Below are 23,668 nucleotides of genomic sequence, written 5' to 3' on the forward strand. Positions count from 1 at the left end.
GATTGGTACAATCACTATGGAAAACTCCATGGAAATACCTCAATAAACTAAATCTAGAACCACTACATGATCCAGCAATCACACTCCTGGACCTATATCGGGACAAAACTTTCATTGAAAAAGATACATGCACCCCTATGTTCATTGTAGACAATAGCCAAGACATGGAGACCTCCAAAATGTCCTTTGACAGATGAATGCGTTAAGAACCTGTGGTATGGAATACTACTCAGCTGTTAAAAAAAATGCTATTTGCAGCAACATGGATGGAACTAGAGACTGTCATACTAAGTGAAGTCAGAAAGGAAGACAAATACTGTATGATATCACTTATATCTGGCATCTAATATATGGCGCAAATGGACCTGTCTACAGAACAGAAACAAACTCATGGATGTGGAGAGCAGACTTGTGGTTGCCAAGGTGGAGTGGGAGGTAATGGGATGAACTGGGAGTTTGGGGTTAGTAGATGCAAACTATTGCATTTGGAGTGCATAAGCAATGAGATCCTGCTATACAGAACAGGAAACTTTATCTAATCACTTGTGATGGAATATGATGGAGGATAATGTGAGAAAAGGAAAGTATATATTTGTATAACTGGGTCCATTTGCTATGCAGCAGGGATTGACAGAATATTGTAAATCAGCTGTAATAAAAAAAGAGACTATGATGAGTACTATGAATACAGAGATTTAAAAGGTTGATCCCTTTCCTAAAGAGCTCACTTAGTAGCTGCAGGTACATATTGATTATCCATTGATATATACTGATCATAACCCACGATAAAAGCTGTGGTAGAGAGGTGTGGAAAGTGCTGTTTCTGAAACAGACTAAAAGAAAGGATTCGTTTTTCTACTAAAATCTGCTACTAAAAACTAATAGAAGGACTATGGAGGGATACAGAGAAAAGCTGATATTGGAACTATGAGGATTTTATCTCTATATATGTTTTGGATAATTAGAGAACTTTCCTCTAGAAATGAGTTGTGCCTAACTTTTATACTATGTGCTATGCTTTGGAATTTGGGGGGTTTTTACCCTGGGTAAATATTTAATATACTTAATAATCAAAATGGCCATATATAAAATAGATGCTGACTTAGACTTACAACAGGGTCTGGAAAAACTCTTGTAGTACTGGTTAACTCTTTAGGCACAGGATTTTGTATGGGTCTCTGTGCACTAATTTCTCATCTCTCAAAATAATCAATACTAGTCTCTTCCATTTAGGATATTTGTAAGAATTAAGTGAGTTAATGCATGTAAAGCAGTTAATGGTAGTATAACTCAAGAAACATTAGGTATTATCATTATTAAGACTAGGTGAGAGTAAAATTACAGATATATCAAAAAGTGCAACACCTGAAACTAACACAACATTATAAATCAACTACACTTTAAGTAAAAGAATAGAAACAAAAATGCCCAAAACACTAAAAAAAATGGTGGAGTAATTGGGAGAAATTGGAAAATAATTACTTTTCATTGAATGTCTGCTTGAAGGTTTGATGGAGATGAAAGACTAGGTTTATAAGAAGTCATTATTTGGAATAGTTCCAGGAAAAATAGTCACAATTCTAGTTTCATGAGGAATAATTATTCTATATTTTAGTTTTTGGTTTCAATGATCATATATGATGAATAACAAACAACTCTGGATTTAGATGTTAGTATTTTACTATGGCTGTTTGCAAACTTCAATATTACACTTAGTTATCTAATTGCTTATTTTATTTGATGTTTTGCAGATAAATTTTCCAGCAACAGTTGTGATGCAACTAACAAATATTTTCTATTCTGGTTCATTATCATACATTTGCATTTGATTTGTCTGATTGCTGCAGGTGGAAACAATAGGTGATGCATACTGTGTTGCTGCAGGGCTCCACAGAAAAAGCCTTTGCCATGCTAAACCCATTGCTCTGATGGCCCTGAAGATGATGGAACTTTCAGAAGAGGTGCTGACACCTGATGGAAGACCAATTCAGGTAACCCTCTCAACAATATTGTTTGAGTAACAATGCACGTTTAACTAAAGAGGGTAAGAAATTCCTTTCAGTATTGTACTTAATATAACTTAACTTAGAAATAGTTCCTCAAGGAAGAGAGATTACTAGATATAATACATAGACCCAGGAAAAGAACAAATGGAGTATGACCCAAAATAAGAAAATGGTGTATGGAAGACACAGGTGTATAGAGGAAAGAAAGAGCTAAGGGGTTAAACCTGCTATCAGTAACCAACTCAGCAATACCAAGCCAGGTCGATGATGAGAAACAGTTGGAGAGATAATCCAAAGAACAAGAAATAAGGAACAAGAAGTGAAGGACCTGGACAACTTCTTGTGGATAGTGCACAAGTGTTCCTTATGAAGCCTCAGATGCTAGGGTCACCTCTGATTTTTTTTTTTTTTTTTAATATGGCAGTGTTTGAAGGTTGGAGCTTAACACTGAGGAAACATAAAAAAAATCTGAAAATGTTGGAGTTTCCTGATGGAAAACTTTCTCCAGTAGTTAAGGATCCAGGATTGTCACTGCTGTGGCTTGGGTCACTACTGTGGTGTGGGCTCAGTCCTGGTCCAGGAACTTCTATATGCCATGGTGGCAAAAAAAAAAAAAAAAAGGAAGAAAAACTGAAATATGTAGCTCCTGGTATGTTGTACTGTTTTTAGTACTGATAGCTTTCTCCAATCTGCGATCTATCCATCTCTGGGAATGAATGAGGTCAGTTAGCTAAGTTTCTGCCACCAACTGATAGATCCGAATACTGTTATTACTATGACTCCTTATAAACCAAAAATCTTGTATTTGGCAAAGTAACTTTGAATTTAAGGCACCCTTTTTATAACAGTTCATCAAACATGGATTTAAAAAAAAAGCCAGAAAAACAGAGCCACGAAATTTGAGTACATTTCTTATTTGACAGTATGGCAAAGTAGATACTCTGAGAAACACTTCTGATTAAAATTATTAACATGTGGTATTAAATAATTTTTAAATATTTTTAAAAGATACTGGTCATATCACTGAACTCAGGAAAGTGAGAAGTGTGCTGATCACATTATATGTGTAGATTGAACAAAATTTAATGGTGAACTCAAGTGCTCTGTTATTAGCAGTGATAACAAGAAACTAGGAAATACTGTCTCTCCATGAGGAAAGTAAACTTCAATCCCCTTATCAAAGAAATTCCACAGTTAAAATTCTCTGGAAAATGAGTGGCTAATATTAAAAACAAAACAAAATAAAGCAAAAAAAGAAAAAGAAAACAAAAACACACACTCACATGGAAAGACAAAGTACCATAGAAGAACCAGTATAAATAAGGATGAGAAAAATAGTTCTCTGTGTTGTCAGATAATCAAAATTGTCAAGACACAGGATTAAAAATGCAATACTTAATATAATTAAAGAAATAAAAGAGAAGCTTAAAAATTTTTGTCTGGAATAAGTAGATTTTAAAAAGAACCAGACAACTTCTAAACAATCAACACAATAAAAATAAATTAAAAAAAATTAAAACCCAAACACACCCAAAAAAAAAAAAACAGAAACAGAAACCATCAGTGGATGAAATTAGAAGCAAAATAGATACAGCTGAAGAAAGTATCTGTAAATAAGTCCTGAGAATTAAAAATAGAGAAATATGAAAAAAAGAACGTAAAATGTGTATGTTATGTAAGAGATATTATATGCTCAATTGGAATTCCAAGTGAAGGTAACAGAGGGAATGCAAAAGATGGATTTTTTTTTCTGAAACTATTAAAATAAACAAATCAGCTCTCAGACACAGTAATCCTAAAGGATTCTTCAAAGAAAATCATAGGGATCAAAAATTATATCTTTCTTTTACATTAATGTACATTTTATTTTTAAGTAATGAATTCCTTATTTTTATGTTGTACTTCATTTGTATTTTTAATTCCATAATATATCTGCAACTTATATCTACATTTAATGGAATATATATATATATTAATTGAAGTGTAGTTAATTTACAATGTCATGTTATTTTCAAGTTTTCAGTGCAGCAACACAGATTTATTTATATAGCTATATAAACATATAATTTATTTATACAATTTTCTTTTATTTATAAAAGAATCACAAAGAATATATATATATTATTATCCCTTATAAGTTATTACAAATTATTGAGTAACATTCCCCATGCTTTACAATAGGTCCTTGTTAGTTGTCTGTTTTATATATAGTAGTGTACATGTTTAAGCCCAGATTCATAATGTATTTCTCCCACCCATTCCTCTTTGGTAAACATAAGTTTGATTTCTATGTGTGTAGATCTATTTCTTTCTGTAATTCATTTGTATTTTTTTAAGATTACACATGTATGTGATATATAATAGTTGTATTTCTATGCCTGGCTTACTTCACTTAGGTATGATGATCTCTAGGGCCATCCATATTGCTGCAACTGGCAATATTTCCTTCCTTTTTGTAAGTAACATTTCACTGTGCATGTATTATGTATTTGTATATATTCATACATGCCCAATTCTCTTTATCCATTCATCTGATGGACACTTCAGTGTCTTAGCTATTGCTTCAGTGAACATTAGGGTGTGTGTATCTTTTCAAAATTAGACTGTTCTCTGGAATGGGATTGCAGGATCATATGGTAACCTTATGTTTATTTTTTGAAGACTCTTCATTCTGTTTTTCATAGTTGGTGCACCAATTTACATTCCCACCAACAGTGTAGGAGGATTCCTTTTTCTCCACACTCTATCCAGCATTTATGATTTTTAGACTTTTTGATGGTTACCATTATGGCCAATTTGAGATAATGGCTAATTGCAGTTTGATCTGCATTTTTCTCATGATTTGCAGTGTTGAGCATCTTTCCATATGCCTGTTGGCCATCTGTATGTCTTCTTTGGAGAAATGTCTCTAAGGCTTTTGCCCAATTTTTTTATTGGATTGTGTGTTTTTGTTTGTTTTTTGTTTGACATTGAGCTGTATGAGCAGTTTGTGTGTTTTGAGTTTAATCCCTTGCCAATAAAATCACTTGCAAATATTTTCTTTTATTCTTTAAGTTGTATTTTCATTTTTTTTACGGTTTCCTTTACTATGCAAAAAGGTTTTAAGTTTGATTAGGTCCCATTTGTTTATTTTGCTTTTATTTCCATTCCTCTAGAAAATGGATCCAAAAAGATATTGCTGAAAATTATGTCAAAGGATGTTCTCCCTATGTTTTTCTCTAGGGGTTTCCTCTAGGAGTTTATTTATCTGATCTTATATTTAGGTCTTTAATACATTTTGAGGTTTTGTGGTTTTTTTTTGTATCTGGTGACAAATAATGCTCAAATTTTATTCTTTTACATTAAGTTTTCTGTTTTCCCAGCACTACTTCTTGAAGAGACTCTCTTCTCTGTTGTATATACTTGCTTCCTTTGTCATAAATTAATTTATCATAGGTGTGCACATTTACTGTTTAGCTTTCTATCCTGTTCCATAGACCTATATGTCTGTTTTTCTGCCAGTACCATATTTTTATCACTGTAGAGTATAGTCTGAATTCAGGGATCCTGATTTCTCCAGCTCAGTTCTTCTTACTCAAGATTGCTTTGATCTTTTTGGAGTCTTTTGTGTTTCTCTACAAATTTTAAAATTATTTGAAAATGCCATTAGTAATTTGATGGGATTACACTGAATCTGTACATTACATTGGGTAGATTGTCATTTTGACAATATTTTTTCTTCCAATCCAAGAGCATGGTATATCTTTCCATCTGTTTGTGTCATCTTCAGTTTCTTCAATCAGCATCTTACAATTTTCAGAGTACAGGTCTTTTGCCTCTTTAGGTGAATTTATTCCTAAGTAATTTATTCTCTTTGATGCAATGGGTACATGGAATTGTTTCCATAATTTCTCTTTCTGAAGTTTCATTGTTAGTATATTAAAATGCAACAGATTTCTATGTATTTGTGTATTCTGCATCTTTATAAAATTCATTGATGTGCTCTAGTAGTTTTCTGATAGCATCCTCCAGATTTTCTATGTATAATAAGATGTCACATGCAAACAGTTACATTTGTATTTCTTTTTCAATTTGGATTACTTCTATTTATTTTTATTGTCTGATTGCTGTGGCTGTGACTTACAAAACTATATAGAATAAAAATGGTGTAAGTGGGCATCCATGTCTTGTTCCTGATCATAGCAGAAATGCTTTCACCATTTCATCAGTGAGTATTATGTTAGCTCTAAGTTTGTCATATATGGCCTTTATTATGTTGAGGTAGTTTCCCTCTAGCCCACTTTCTAGAGAGTTTTTATCATAAATGGGTGTTAAACTTTGTCAAAAGCTTTTTCTGCATCTACTGAGAAGATCATGTTTTTTTCTTTCTCTTCTTCAGTTTGTTAATGTGTTGTATCACACTGATTGATTTGTAGATATTGAAAAATCCTTGCATCCCTGGGATAAATCCCACTTGATCATGGTGTACAATCTTTTTAATATATTATTGGATTTGGTTTGCTAGTATTTTGTTGAGGATTTTTGTATCTATGTTCATCAGTGATATTGGCCTGTAATTTTCTCTTTTTTTGTGGCATCTTTTTCTGGTTTGGGTATCAGGGTAATAGTGGGCTAAGAGAATGTGTTTGGAAATATTATATATTTATTGTTATAAATAGTTGATTCACACTGTTATATTAGTTCAGGTGTACAACTTAGGAATTCAAAAATTTTATAGATTATACTCCATTTATATTTATTATAAAATTTTGTACATATCCCCTATGTTACATATATATCCTTATAGCTTATTTATTGTGTACATAGTTTGTACTTTGTAATCCTCTATTCCTATCTTCTTCTCGCCTCTTCATTCTCCATACTTGTAAACAGTAGTTTCTTTCAGTGTCTGTGAGTCTGTTTCTTTTTTGTTATATTTACTATTTTGTGTTCTTAGATTCCACACTTAAATTATAATATACACTATTTGTCTTTCTCTAACTTATTTCACTAAACATAGTATCCTCCAATTCCACCCATATGTTGCAACTAGCATAATTTCCTTCTTTTTTATGGCTGAGTAGTATTCTATAGTCTGTGTTTGTGTGTACACACACACACAAATATAAAGTCCCACCCACCAGAGCTCTTTATAAACAGGCAAAAGCAAAGAGAATTCAGCACCATTAAACCATCTTTACAACAAATACTAAAGGTACTTCTCCAGGTCAAAAAGAAAAGGCCAAAACCAGAAACAAAAATATTACAAATGATAAGGCTCACTGGTAAACACAAATATATAGTAAAGACAGGAAATTATCCCCACAGAAATATGCTACCAATACCAGGAATCATGAGTTGGGTAAAGATGTGGAATAATGGAGATGCACTTGCAATTAAGAGAAAATAAGACTTAAAACAATTTTGTGTATGTATATATAGACTCATATCAAAACTTCATGAAAACTGCAAAACAAAAAATGATAATAGATATGCACACAAATAAGAAAAAGCAATCCGAACATAACAATAAAGATAATTATGAAACCACAAGAGAAGGGAAGAAAAAAGACCAACAAAAACAAATCCAAAACAATTAATAAAATGGCAATAAGTATATACATATCAATAATTGCCTTAAATATTAATAGACTAAATGCCCCAACCAAAAGACATAGACTGGCCAAATGGATACAAAAACAAGACCAATATACATGCTGTCTTCAGGAGAGCCACTTCAGTTCTAGGGACACATACAAATTGAAAATGAGAGGATGGAAGTAAATATTCCATACAAATGGAAATCAAAAGAAAGCTGGAGTACAAATACTCATATCAGACAAAATAGACCTTAACATAAAGTCTATTATAAGACACAAAGAAGGACATTACATAATGACTGAAGGATCAATCCAAGAAGAAGATATAACAACATACACATTGTGTGCGTATATATATAAACATGTACATTGAAGGCAAAGGTCTTCAGACTAATTATCAGTGTGAACTCCTCTGGAGATGGCCATTTTGAAAAAATTTGGCCCATCCATCAGGATCGCCTCAATATATAAGGCAACTTCTAACAACCTTAAAAGAAGAAATTGACAATAATGCAACAATGGTGGGGGACTTCAACACCCCATGTACAGCAATAGACAGATCATCTAGACAGAAAAACAGCAAAGAAACACAGGCCTTAAATGATGCATTAGACTAGATGGACTTAATAGTTAGAAAACATCCCATTCAATAACATTCTTCTCAAGTGCACACAGAATGTTCTCTAAGATCATATTCTGGGCCACAATCCAGCCTTAGTAAATTTAGAAAATTGAAATTATGTCAAACATCTTTTCCAACCACAATACTATACCACTGGAAATCAACAAGAACAACAACAATAAAAAAATCTGCAAAAAACACAAACGTGTAGAGACTAAATAATCAATTTATCACTGAATATATCAAAGAGGGAATTTTAGAAAACACCTAGAAGCATATGAAAACAGAGAAACAACAATCCAAAACCTGTGGGATACAGCAAAAGCAATTCTAAGAGGGAAGTTTAGAGCAATACAAGGCTACCTCAGGAAACAGGAAAAATCTCAAATAAACAACATAACTTTACACATAAAGCAAAGTTTTAGGAACTAGAAAAGCAAACTAGAAAAAGAAGAACAGAAAAAACCCAAAGTTATCAGAAGGAAAGAAATCATAAAGATCAGAGCAGAAATTAGAGAAACAGAAACAAATAAAACCATAGAAAAGATCAATGGAACAAAAAGCTGGTTCTTTGAAAAGATCAACAAAAATTGATTAACAAGACTCATCAAGGAAAAAAAAGCAGGTTCAAATCAATACAATTAGAAGTGAAAAAGTAGAGGTTACAATGGACATTGCGAAAATACAAAGTATCATAAGAGACGACTAAAAGCAACTGTATACTAATAAAACAACAGCCTAGAAAAAATGGGCAAATTCTTAGAAAGGTATAATCTTCCAAGACTAAACCAAGACAAAATGTAAAAGATGAACAAACCAATCAAACGTACTGAAATTAAAACTGTGATTTAAAAACTTCCACCAAAATCCAGGAACAAATGGCTTCATAGTTGAATTTTATGAAAATTTAGAGAAAAGTTAACACCTGTCCTTCTGAAACTATTCTTAAAAATTGCAGTGGAAGGAACATTCCCAAACTCATTCTATGAGGCCACCATAGCCCTGATACCAAAACTAGACAAAGATACCACCCCAAAAAAGAAAATTACAGGCCAATATCACTGATGAACATAGACGCAAAAATCCTTCACAAAGTACTAGCAAACCAAATCCAGCAATACATTAAAAAGATTGTGCATCATGATCAAGTGGGATTTATCTCAGGGATGCAAGGATTTTTCAATAACCACATATCAATCAGTGTGATACACCACATTAACAAACTGAAGATTAAAAACCATATAATCATCTCAGTAAGTGCAGAAAAAGCTTTTGACAAAACCCAACACCCATTTCTGATATAAACCCTCCAGAAAGTGGACATAGAAGGAACCTACCTCAACATGATAAACCCATATATGAAAAACCCACAGCTAATATCATTCTCAATGGTGAAAAGCTGAAAAAATTCTTGCTAAAATCAGGAACAAGGCACTCTCACCACTACTACTCAACATAGTTTTGGAACACCTAGCCACAACAATCAGAGAAGAAAAATAAATAAATAAAAGGAATTCAAATTTTAAAGGAAGAAGTAAAACTCTCACTGTTTGCCAGTGACATGATTCTATACCTAGAAAATCCTAAAGACATTACCAGAAAACTGTTAGAGCTCATCAATGAATTTGGCAAAGATGAAGGATACAAAATTAATACACAGAAATTGACTGCATTTCTATATACTAACATTGAGATTAGAAAGAGAAATTAAAGAAACAATCCCATTTGCCATCACATCAAAAAGAATAAATTACCTACTTAAAGAGGCAAAAGACCTGTACTCTGAAAACTATTAGATGCTGATGAAGGAGATCAAAGATGATACAAACAGAAAAATATACCATGTTCTTGGAAATGAAAAAAATCAATGAGGTCAAAATATCTATACTACCCAAGGCAATCTATAAATTCTATGCAATACCTATCAAATTCCAGTGGCATTTTTCATAGAACTAGAACAAAATATTTAAAGTTTGTTTGGAAGCACAAAAGACCCAGAATAGCCAAAGCCATCCTGAGAAAGGAAAAATGGATCTGGAGGATTCAGACACCCTGACATCAGACTATACTACAAAGCTACAGTCATAAAAACAGTATGGTACTGGCACAAAAACAGAAATATAGATCAGTGTAACCAGATAGAAAGCCCAGAATTAAACCCAAACATCTATGGTCAGCTAATCTATGACAAAGGAGGCAAGAATAAATAATGGAGAAAAGACAGTCTCTTTGATAAGTAGTGCTGGGAAAACTGGACAGCTACAGGTAAAGGAATGAAATTAGGACACTCCCTAACACCATACACAAAAATAAACTCAAAATTGATTAAAGACCTAAATATAAGACCGTATACTATAAAAGTCTTAGAGGAAAACATAGTTTGAACACTCTCTGACAAACCACACCAATATCTGCTCAGATCCACTCCCTAGAGTAGTGATAATGAAAACAAAAAACAAACAAATGGGACCTAATTAAACTTAAAAAGTTTTTACACAGCAAAGGAAACCCTTAACAAAATGAAAAGACATCCCACAGCATGGGAGAAAATATTTGCAAATGAAGCAACTGACAAGGAATTGATCTCTAAAATGTGCAAATACCTCCTGCAGCTCAATACCAAAACAAAAAAGCAAACAGTGCCATCAAAAAAATTGTCAGAAGATCTAAACAGACAATTCCCCAAAAAAGACCTACAGATGGCCAAAAAAATACATGAAAAATGTTCAGTGTCACTAATTATTAGAGAAATTCAAATCAAAACTACTGAGGTACTACCTTACACCAGCCAGAATGGTCATCATCAAAAAGTTACAAACGATACATTCTGGAGAGGGTGTAGAGATAAGGGAACCCACTTGCACTGTTGATTGGATCTAAATTAGTGCAACCACTATGGAAAACTGTATGGAGATTCCTCAAAAAACTGAAAATTGAATTAACATTTGATCCAGCAGTCCCATTCCTGGGCTTCTATCCAGAGAAAACTATGACTCTGAAACATACATATACCCAGTGTTCATTGCAGCACTATATACAATGGTCAAGACATGGAAGCAACCTAAATGTCCATAGTCAGAGAAATGGATAAAGAAGGTGCAGTACATATACTGAATGGAATATTAGCTATAAAAAGAAGGGAAATAATGGCATTTGCAGCAACATGGATGGACCTAGAAATTACCATGCTATGTGAAGTTAGTCAGACATGAGACACAAAAATTACATGCCATCACTTATATGTGGAGTCCAAAAGAAAAAAAAAAAAAGATACAATGAAGTTATTTGTAGAACAGAAACTGACTCACAGACTTTGAAAAACTATGTTTACCAAAGGAGACACAAGTTGGTTTTGGGGAAAGGGATAGGCTGGGGGTTTGGGATGAAAAAGTTGTAAAATTGGGTTGTGATGATGATTGTACAAATATAATAAAAATTCACTGAATTACAGAAATAAAATAAAATTTAAAAAGCAAAAAAAACAACAAAAAATATCCTGAGAGTTCCCACTGAAGTAGAGTGGGTTAAGAATCCCACTGCAACAGCTTGGGTGTGGTTGAATCCCTGGCACAGCAAAGTGGGTTAAAGGATCTGGCATTGCCACAGTTTGTAGCTGTGCCTCAGATTCAATCCCTGGCCCAGGAACTTCCATACATCTTGGGTGTGGCCATTGCAAAAAAAAAAAAACTAAAAAAAAAACAAACAAAAAAAACTTTTTAAAAAGAGTGATTAGATTTTAAATATTTTATCAATATATTGTTGATTCTACTGGCTAAATATATGGAAATGTGTATCCCTATAGGATATCTGATTTCTTGTAAATTAAAAATAGACAATTGAAGAAAAGCAAAATCAGATTTATATTCTTTCCTCTTTTTTTAAGATACTTATATTGGGATTTCATTACTTGATAGTGTAACTCTGAAGTTCCCACTGTGCTGCAGGGGGTTAAAAATTCTACTGAAGTGGCTCAGGTCACTGTGGAAGCATGGATTTGATCTCTGGCTTGGCTCAGTGGGTTAAAGAATCTAGTGTTGCCACAGTTGTGGCTTGGATTCAATCCCTGAGAATTTCCATATGTCATGGGTGTGGCCATAAAAAGAAAGGTAAGACAGTTGCATAATTTTATTCTGCTTCTTAATCTTGTGAACCTAATCTTACCAAAGTATTTTGAAGAGTTTTTAGTGCTAAAAGTCTTAACTTTTACTAACAGTTTAACTACTCATTGAGTAAAATAACAAAATGTTGATGACTGCTGACTAGACAGTGTAATTAAACATATATTAGAAAGACAAGTACATTTTCATGATTAAGGATTTTGAAGAAGTTTGAATTAGCATGTCCAAATATCTAATTTTACTTTTGGACTTGAGTGTTTTAAAAAATAATTTCATTGAGTATCATTACATAGACATACAAATTCAAATTCCCTTTATTAGTTCAAAGAACAGTGTGTTTTATGTAATGAGACAATTATAGAGTGATTGTGAAATAGGATTTAAAAACAATGTGTAATCATGTTGTACAACCAACGTGGTTTGCAATCTCACTTGCAAATCAGGGAAACACTGTATTTCTTCTAGCTACCTAATCTAAAGGCAAGAATATTAATTTACAATTTATATATATTATAATATATTAAATTCCAGCTTCTTAAGCTTCATCATAGCCTTCTAATGAGCTTAAAGGATTTTTTGTGATGATGAAATAATTATTCTCTAATTTTTACATAGTGGTTATTTATAAAGAAAACCTAATGGTATTTTAATATTTTGAGTGATTTGCTCTTTGCAAATATTGCAGTATTTAATTAACCTCATAAGATAACAGCTCAAGATAGTATTTAGAAAAAAGAACAACTAATTATTTGATAACCTGATTAACTCTCTATGATTCTTTGATGATTGTTTGTTTATAAAGTTTAGTAAGTTATAATTAGTACTTTTTCTTTTGGTCTTTTTCTGTCTTCTTTTTTAGGGCTGCACCCATGGCATATGGAGGTTCCCAGGCTAGGGGTCCAATTTGAGCAATAGCACATGGCCTATTCCAGAGCCACAGCAATGCTGGATCCAAGCCGTGTCTGTGACCTACAGCACAGCTCGCGGCAATGCTGGATCCTTAACCAACTGAGCTAGACCAAGGATTGAACCCGCACCCTCATGGATGCTAGTGGGGACTGTTAACCACGGAACCATGATGGGAACTCCATATAATTAGTACCTTTCATCTTGAAATATGTATACTCATTTGAAATGTTCTACCTCTAGAATCTGTATCTAAGAAGAAAAACTTAAGGGGTTTGGAAGAACTGCATAGGCATTATATGAACTCACTGTTAAGGTCTTGAACCCAGTTCCCCTCATTTCTTGTGTTTATCCAATAGACACATTTGAATTTGCTTTTAATCACCTAGGTAGTGCATATAGTGGCAGTTTTAATAGTGAATCATTGTTTTATTGCAACACTAACACACAAAGTACTATATATGGCTAATTTATGGCTAAATATGTTTTTTAATAAATCTGTACTGCAGAGTGAGTTTATTTGGTTCTAGAAGTGTGTTTATATTTTTTAAAAAATATGTTTAAAGTATTTTTTTACTAAGCCTGTACTGGTAGATATGATTATAACAGAGTCTCTTCTGAGTTTGCTTCTGCTTGCTTTTTAGAGCTTGAGTCCTGTATACCCTCTTCAGATCTATCTTCTAACTCATTTATACTTCATTTGGTTATGAAAACCTACCCACTTAATACTTAGTATTGATTATAGCAGTTTATAGTTTTTGAAATTCCTTTATCTTACAAAATTTTAATGCTTTTAATATATATCCCTGATGATATCAGCCATAGTTAAACTCTCTGCTCAATAAATTCATTTTCTATAGTGCCTGTGGTCTATTACACTGTCCCCTCACTTAGTATTTAGTCATGTAACTTGTCTCCTGTGTGCTAATTTTTTTTTTTGTTTAAATGCTCAAGGTTTTATATAAAAATTAGAGAAATAATTTTAGACCTAGAATGAAGTATCTTCATGTAGGGAAATTTTATGAGTTCTTCTAGTGGGAAGGGTTGCTAGGAACTGCTCAGTCAAGGATCAGATGGTTTAATGCTAGATTTAAGTCTCTTTGAGGGCCAATTTACTTCTGATTCTGATTCACTTTATGTTTCTGTAATTACTTATGCCAGTCAGGTTCTCATCTCAAAGTAAGGAGATTTTACTAAGGTCTCCTCCTGGGCAATCCTTGTGTCTTGGGTGGCTGTCAGGTGAGAATGCTGAACTCCAAGCACTTGATGTAGATCCCCAGAACTTTGTTCCTTTGGAGAAAGCATTCAGCAAAGAGACTGAGGGTATTGAGGCAAATAAGTATTCATAGAGAGAAGATAGGTGTAGAAGAAGCACAGGCAGGGGTGGTCTGGAAGGTGTAGAGATAGACAGAGACAGAAAGAGCAAGAGAGCAGGAGAGCAAAACTTGTTTTGGAGGTCATTTAAATCATTTGTATGGGGTAGTTCTTTCAGGCTTCCTCTGGCCAGTAATCTTGCTTCCTCTGGCTTTGGCCTGAGTCAGTGCCTTCCCCTGTATGCGTGTGTATACTTTAGCCAGGATAGATTCCAGCAGAAAGGTCTCTGGAAAGTTGACAGGATGTGCTATGGTCTGGTCTGCCTCCTTTCTCTGACCCCTGAGGAAGTTTATTGTGAGTGTGTAGTTTTGGAGGTGAGGTATCCTTGACCTCAAGAATGAGAAATAGATGGTCTCTATCTCTTATCCAAGCAGGATGAAGCTTTTATCTTGAAGTTATCTGTCCACAGGGAACAGATTACTATTGCTCATCCTGAGACCCATCTATCTCCTGCTTCACTTGAACTCATAGTTTTGTCCTCAATGTCAAAAGTACTACTCAGTTGCTCAGTTTCTCAACCTCCCAGTCACCTCTGAAGTCAGAAAATAACCGTAAAAGAAAAGCACTCTCAAACCCCTCCTCAGGTTCATCTTCCCTCATGTCTTTTTCATTGCCTTGTGAACTGACCTGCAGAGGGTTTTGTTCAAATTATATAATCTGCTTTTACTAAAATTAAGCAAGGCCCTATGTAACCAAGCAGGACCCTATGAGGCCTTCCTAGGACAGACCCTTCTCCCATACCTCCTGCTTTAGCTCCTCTCTGAAGTAGCTAGAGAGGAGTATCTGATGCACATTTTCTGAGTTGTTTTACAGATGCTAAAACTACCCAGAAAGACATTAACTACTTGACCACTGTAAGCACATTGTTTCAAACCTACTGGAGCCTATGGATTGCTCCTTTAAAACCTTCGGCCCTGCCATGTCACCATACTATCAACCAATAAGAGAACTGTGCAAGCGCTAATCATATATCCTGCAACTCCCCTCCTTCACCTGGCTTTATTTATTTATTTTTTTCAGTTGATTGATTTTTATTTTTTAACTGTTATTTCCCCCAATACAATATTTTTTTCTACTGTACAGCATGGTGACCCAGTTATACATACATGTATACATTCTATTTTCTCACATTATCATGCTCCATCGTAAGTGACTAGACATAGTTTCCAGTGCTATACAGCAGGATCTCATTTCTAATCCATTCCAAAGGCAATAGTTTGCATCTATTAACCCCAAGCTCCCAATCTACCCCACTCCCTCCCCTTCCCCCTTGGCAACAAGTCTATTCTCATGCCATGATTTTCTTTTCTGTGGAAAGTTTCATTACTTCCCCAAAAGCCATCCACAAGTTTTGGTGTTTTGAGCACTAGTTTCTCTGGACTCCTTGCTTGGCACCCTGCAACAAATGCTGCACATTCCTTCACCACAACCTGTATCAGTAGATTGGCTGTACTGCATGCAGGCCAGCTAAACCAAGTTTGGTTTGGCAGTACCCACAGGATCTTCTCAGGGATAGACTCCCATGTCCTCTGCCTCTTGTTAATAGAAAAGCTTTAGCTTCCTAGGCCTTCCCCAAGTTCTAAAGAGCAAATTCAATCAGAGAAGTGAAAAAAAATGCAGGAGTTCTCATCGTGGCACAGCAGAAATGAATCTGACTAAGAACCATGAGGTTGTGGGTTTAATCCCTGGCCTCACTCAGTGGGTTAAGGATCTGGCATTGCCATGAGCTGTGGTGTAGGTCACAGATGTGGCTGGGACCTGGCATTGCTGTGACTCTGGTGTAGGCCTGCGGCTATAACTCTGATTAGACCCCTAGCCTGGTAACCTCCATATGCCATAGGTGTGGCCCTAAAAAGACAAAAGACCAAAAAAAAGTGAAAAAATGCAGAAAAAAAAGGAAAACAAGCAAGACAAAATAATAGTTTAGTCATCCAAGTCAAGGACTTTTATTCCTCCTAGAGGTCTATGGATAACTTCTTGAGACATATGCTTGAGTTGTTTTGCAGATACAAAAACCTTACCAGATGGAAGAAGTTAACTGAAAATAGACCTCAGACTGGTTGAAGCCAGAAAAGTCATAATTGAGATCCCCAAAATATCTGTTACCTCAACATCAACCAATCAGAGAATTATGCAAAGCTGGTCACATACCAGAGACCTTCACAATGTCCCTAAAAACCCTGCCCAAAAGCCATCGAGGAGTTTGGGTCTTTTGAGCCATAGCCACATCTCCTCTTTGCTTGGTACCTTTCAATAAATGTTGTTCTTTCCTTCACCACAACCCATTGTCACTGGACTGGCTTTGCTGCACATTGGGTAAATGGACCCAAGTTTAGTCAGATAACATTACTAGAAATGGAAGTTAGAAGTGATGAATGAACTTAGTAAGATAAAACTAAAAGTATACAAATGATTTATCTTGGAGTTCCTATTGTGGCTCAGTGGTTAACAAATCTGACTAGCAACCATGAGGTTGTGGGTTTGATCCCTGTCCTTACTCAGTTGGTTAAGGATTCGGCATTGCCGTGAGCTGTGGTGTAGGTTGCAAACATTCATTTTTATTTATGTAATAAATAAGAGCAATAGCTCTTTTAAGTTTTAACAACAATTCTTTGAGAATGGTATTACTATTTCCATTTTAAAAGTGTAAAAAGAATTTTAAAAACTTTGAGCTCTTAATTAGTACAGTCGATAAACTTAATAAATACATGTTAAATCTCATATTGTCATTTTTTTACTATTACATTGAGTATCTCATTATCTGATAACCTAGACTTTTCATGGCTTTAGTCATCAAGAAAATTTAAAATTTATTTTATTTATTTATTTATTTATTTTGTCTTTTTGCCTTTTCTAGGGCCACTCCTGTGGCATATGGAGGTTCCCAGGCTAGGGGTTTTATCGGAGCTGTAGCCACTGGCCTACGCCAGAGCCACAGCAATGTGGGATCCGAGCTGCGTCTGTGACCTACACCACAGCTCACAGCAACGTGGGATCTTTAACCCATGGAGCAAGGCCAGGGATTGAACCCACAACCTCATGGTTCCTAGTCAGATTCGTTAACCACTGTGCCACCACAGGAACTCCCTAAAATTTATTTTAGATGTCCTCTTTAAGGTGGTGGAAGTAATCTATTTCAGAAATATGCCATTGACAATAATTTTCTTAAAATAGAAAGTGAGAAAGATTCAGTTATGTGGGGGGGTGGGGGTTGTATGTTATTCCATCATTATTTTGAAAGTTACAATCACAAGCTGGATGGAGTGGGGGCATCTATGATCGATCTTACTCCATTGTTTTTTCTCCCCTTATTTCCCCTTTGTTTATTGTGGACTGAAATTCAGAAGCTACAATTTTTAAATGTTGTATTTACATTTTTGCATAAGGTAGTCTTTCAGTTTAAAAATTGTGTCTTATATTCTAATTATTTTTGCGTATTTAACAATACATGAAACAGTACATAAATACAAAAACAATACACTCTTTAATAGGCAAAGCACCCTTAATGCTTTAATGATTTAATACATACTATTACATATGCCATATGTATGTCAATGAAATAGAATTCCATTGATAATTTGTTTTAGCCTTTATCCTTAATCATTACTTTCTCTAATATAATATAGTGACTTTTGTTACCACTTACATAATGTCTAAATTTACACTTTTAATCATATTAGCAGTCTATGAAAAAATAATTTATCAGGTACATATTTCTAAAAGCAGTCATCTTGCTGAAGAGTTCTTTGATGATATTTGCCAAAATATTTTCCAAGCAGTTCTTTTTTAAAGGTATTTGCATACTTTGCTACATGAAAAAAAAAAAAAGATAAGTTACTGAAAGGAAAAACAAAACCTAGCAGTGAAGAAAGATAAATACATTTGCAAGAAACCATATATATAAAATACAAAATTGCTTAGTTTGATTTTGTGCAGCAGTCTTCTCACTTTCACATTTCAGGAGAAAAATGCAATCTCTAATAGAGACATTTAAATATTTTATAAAGTTATTCCATTAAATAATATCATCCTGACATTGTCATGGTCTGTGCACACAGGTCAGAAAAGAATTTCTAGACTTGAATCTGGGTGAAAAGTAAGAAGAGTTTATTGAGCATGGTGAGATGGAGAGAAAGTAGAGTTTACTGAGATAAGAGATGCTGCAAGTGCAACAGGGCAACTTCCTGATGAACAGGGAGAGCCAACAATGAGTGGTGGTCATGTCTGTTTTTATAACTCAGGAAGAAGAGAGGTTTCATGATACACCAGCTGACTGGCTGATTGGTTGGGAATTGAGGGGTCTTGTGATACACTTGCTGGTTGTTTGGGGGTATATAAGACCCCTATAGGGGCAGGGTGAAGAGTGGGCCACATACCTTTCCTAGTAGGAGTAGAAAGGAGTATGCCAGATTGTTCGAGGTGGGGCAAAGGGCATTACAATGAGACAGGTAGGGTGATGATAAGAGTCTGGTAATTTGTGTCCTGGCCAGAAGCTTTGAGTTCTGTCTCCTTGAAGGGGCCTCGAAGTCTAAGATCCATAAATACTGCTAAAAAGTTAGAATCTATTTCATCTATTTTAGCTTGTCTCCAGGGAATATCCCTCCCAGGAGTACTGTACAACATCCTAAGAATAGGCCAACAAATTATACTAGTAAAGACATTCATTTTTATTTGATTTTTGTGTGGTGAGTGCTGACTGAAAAAAAAAAAAAAAAAAAAAAAAAAAAAAAAGAGAGAGAGAGAGAGAGAAACAAATACCAAAAACCACCCCCCCAAACAAAAACACCCGTAACCTAAAAGTTGAGTGTGAAAGTTGAGGCTTTTTGAGCACTCTGGGGCCCAGGAAGCAGCCTCTTGGATAGCTCTGAGGGATTGCTTTGAAGAGATAAAGGAGGAGCCGGAATATAGGAGTTTTGCAACAAAAAACAGGTAGTTGGAACATCAAAAGATCACTATTTAAAAAAATCAGACTTCTCAAGTTAATGGATTTAACCCTTTTCTGTAAATGAGTAGTTGCAAGAGTCTGGGATACTTGAAAGCATTCTTTTGATATGCACCTTAACTATTTTTGGGGCCAATAAATATCCTGTTCTTTCCTATGCTGAGTCCCCTCTGGGTGCAGGCAGCTGCAGTGGTTGACAGCTGCAGTGGTTGACAGCTTGGTGGCCCCTCAGCCTGTTTTGTTTTGTTTTGTTTTTTATCCTTAATTCCTTCAGGATTCACCTTGAAGGAGAAGGGCAGCTGTAGTGGTTGATGAATGTATGCTTGCAGCATCCTTTGTTTGGGGTTATGGCAGACAACATTTTTAGCCCACAAAAGCTCCTAGAAGTGTGAAGCCTCCCAGCAGTTAAGTAACTAATGTTTTTATTTATCTGAGTTTTAATGTGAACAATAAGAATCTCTGCCTGCCAATTATTTCTTATAAAAAGACATTAAGATGTTACTTCATCAACTGTTTTGCAGAGGTTTAGCCCAACATCTTTTAGAATATGGTCACTATGTTTGACACTATTGAACAAGAGAGCTTTTATTTTTCACTGCCAGTTTACTTAATCTCTTTTAATGCTGCACATATACCAACATTACCAGCTTGAAACTTATGAGAAAAATGACCTGAAAATAGCAAGATAGGATAATATGTAAGACAATAACATCCTATCTATATGCTAACCACAATTAGCATGTAGATAGGATGCTAACAGAACTTAATCTGTTAGTTATGTTCTGTGTCTTTGGTTTGTTATTCTGTATTAATTAAAAAAAAAAAAAAAAAAAAAAAAGCACAACCTGAAAGTTGAGAGTTAAGTCTATTTGGGGCAAAATTAGTATGTAAACCCAGGAGACAGCATCTCAGGTAGCCCTGAGAAATCACTCCTAGGCAGTGAGGAAGAAGCTAGGATATATAGGAGTTTTTGCAACAAAGGGCAGGGAACAGAAACAAAAGAGGGCTGGGCTCACTGAAATCATTCCTTTGTTATGCACTTCAGCTCTCAGGGCCAGCATCCTGAGTTTTCAAAGCCTGCAGGACTCACCTGCTTTCACCCATGGAGGTGACTGCATTCCATTTGACCATAAATACTTAGGTGGTATTCAGTCTGGGCTGAAATACCACCCAAAGAGGAAAAGGGGAAATATCAGGATATGATAAAGGTGAGGGGGAGGTGTATGCAGCACACACACATTTTACAAAAGTTTGCTGATCTTCTGAAGGTTACTACCAGTCACAAGGAGCAGACATCACCGTGAAGGATTTTAGCATTTTTCTAGATATATGAGGAGATGCAAGAATTGGGCACATAAATTTTCTAAAAATATCTAACTGTCTGAAGGCCTGTTCTTCTAGTTTTCCCAGAGCAGAGTGCTTCACTACTGGTCTTTACCCTTAGCTCCACTCAGGGGGTGCTGCCAGTTGGTAGCTGCAGTGGCTCATGTTTTACTCCATGTCGAGGCTGATGGAAGGTGCCAAACTTCAGTTCACATCTGTCTCAAAATTTCATATCTAGTTCCAAACAAAAGTTTAAAAATTATTTCAAAGTAACTGTACTGTTTTTCTCTGAAATCATGAAAAGTAAAATGACCCTTGAAAACTAGCACTTAGTATAATAGTCAAAATTAACTTTAATTCATTGACCAACCAACCTTAACCACATTTTATGTTCTATTGTATCCTTTTTTTTTTCTATTTGGAAAGGTAAATTTTTTTATATTTTATTATAGTTGATTTACAATGTTCTATCAATTTCTGCTGTACAGCAAGGTGACCCAGTTATATATATTCTTTTCTCATATTAACTTCCATCATGTTCCATCATGAGTGATTGGATATATTCTTAAAGGTTTTTTATTTTCTTCTCTATTCAAACACATAGAAATAGAATATACATACTTGAAAAGAGGATTCTTTAAAAAATTGAGTGAACATTCAGCTAAGTGAAGCTGAAATGCTGTGTTCTAAAGTTATGCATGCATCCTAAATATGTGGGAGAGACTTGGTAAGCCCTAGGAAGCATTTTTTGTTGTTATTAACTAACTGATTTTGTATTTTCTTTATTCCTACAATTAAATTTTTGAGTCATTAAAAGGCAACTCTAGTCACCTGAGTTGCAAACATGTTACAAACAATTTAGTATAACAAGTGCTTTTAAAAATCTGTTAAGCTTTGTGTTGATATCATGTCAGGCATATTATAATTGTCTGAGTCACTACTATAATATTCCTTATTTGCAGTTTGGTTTCCTAGCAACTCTTCCTTTATCGTAAAGGTGGAATTGATTTCTACACATCTGTAATGCTTCCTACTGCATCAGAAATTGTCAGCCTGTACGCAAATGTTATAAGACCAAATTTACGTGTAGATTCAATTCTAAAAAATTAGTCTGCTTTATCATTTGCCTTTAATGTGTTCATTTGAAGGTTAAACCAACCATGAAAAATAAATTTAGCAAAATCACATTAATTCAGACCTCACTCTTTGGGGAAATATAGTAATTTTGACTACAATGTCCAAAATACATGCAAATAGTTCCTAGTGGGAGACCTGTTGAAATTGAAGAAACAGAGTAATTTTGATGGTCAAATGACTATGTAATCAGTAGGTTGATAGGAACATCAGCCCTAACTGTGCAGTGAACATCCCAGAGGATAAAGCCTATTTACTTTGGAAGCAATTTGCTCTTTCACCTCAAACGACATCTGATTTTGCAGGATCCTAGTGTTACGGCAGCTGCCCAGCAGCTCTGTGCCACAGCATATTAGCTCTGGTGACAGCTCTGTGGCTGTAGTGTATCAGCTCTTTCACCCGGGGAGAAACCAAGTGAGCACGTGGAAAGTTGGAAAACTCAGGTTTATTATGCCTGCGGGCTCAGAGGAGATCGCTCTCTGGAGTCTGAGCCCCAAAGAAGGGTTTCACAAGGCTTTCATGGGCTACCTCTTCTGGGTCCATGCTTGGCTAGTTGGACCAGAGTGATGGCAAGGCAGTAGATGCAGAAACAAGTTTGCAGAAGCAGATGTGTGGGGGAGGGGTGGTTGGGGCAATTGGCTAGACTTTGCTTAGTCATCATGGCCAGGGTCTCTCCTTTCTACATTTTTATCAGGACATTTTCTCCTACACTAGCTGGAGCCTTGCTGGGAGTGAATTTTACTCATTTGTTCGACAAATTATTTTTGAATACTTACTCTTGCTTAGGTGTTGGGAATGTAAGGGCAGGCAAACAGAATATAGTCCTGACTCTCCAGGAATTACATTTTGCGGAATTAACACTTATAAATGACTGATATGGTTAGTGAGTAAAAATATATAGTTGAATTTCTCTCAATACTGTTTCTGCCTTAGTATTGAAAGATTTTTGTTAGTTTTTATAAACATTTAACTAATAATTTAAATTATTCTTAGAATATTCAAGATATTTTTGTTTCATATTTATACCATCATTATTTTGCACTGTTTATAAATTTTGTATACATCTAGAGTTGAAAAATATTGAAAACCAACGGTGTGCTAGTGTTGTCAAAACTTGGCCTCTGTCCACTGGTACCAAACAGAATTGCTGAGACAGAGCTTTGGACGAAGGAGAAAGCAATAGCTTTATTGCTTTCCCAGGCAAAGGGGTCACAGCAAGCTAATGCCCCAAAGACTGGGCCATCCTTTGTGAGAGAATAGGAAATGGTTTTATAGTTTAGGAGTGGAAAATAGGGCTACAGATAAGGACCAGGGTAGAGGCAAGCTTGTATTGTTTTTTAAACTGGTGTTAAGTGGTCCCAGGACTGATTCTTGAGGTCCTTCTTTCCAGAATGAAGAATGCTTCATTAACATCTTCCATTTATTGAGTTATGTGGAAGAACTCAAAGATATTGTATCTATATTCCTTGAGGAGGGACCAGGAACCTGCCCCAAGTCTGCACTATTGTCTGTTGATTACTCCTTCCTATTCTCTGCATCCCATCTCTTCCCTGATTAGCAACTGTTTGACCTCAGGGGAGTTCAGGGAGGCTGAATGAGGCCTATTTCATAAAAAACAATGAGGGGTATAGGCTTTTGTGCCCAGGAGTCCCACAGGTTTCAAC

General features: G+C 35.1%; 1 protein-coding gene across 1 annotated transcript in view; it reads left to right on the forward strand.

The window, feature by feature from the left end:
- GUCY1A2 (guanylate cyclase 1 soluble subunit alpha 2) overlaps nucleotides 1-23,668 on the forward strand; it is a 409,569-nt gene that overhangs the window by 256,913 nt on the left and 128,988 nt on the right. Inside the window, exon 6 of the mRNA XM_003130093.7 lies at nucleotides 1,848-1,991. Coding sequence (XP_003130141.3) covers nucleotides 1,848-1,991 — 144 coding nt within the window. The remainder of the gene's footprint in view (nucleotides 1-1,847; nucleotides 1,992-23,668) is intronic.

Source organism: Sus scrofa, chromosome 9, assembly GCF_054392235.1.
Source record: "Sus scrofa isolate SSC_HxYL_T2T_F1_AM1 chromosome 9, Sscrofa_HxYL_maternal_Yorkshire_Landrace_v2.0, whole genome shotgun sequence".
NCBI classification, from domain to species: domain Eukaryota; kingdom Metazoa; phylum Chordata; class Mammalia; order Artiodactyla; family Suidae; genus Sus; species Sus scrofa.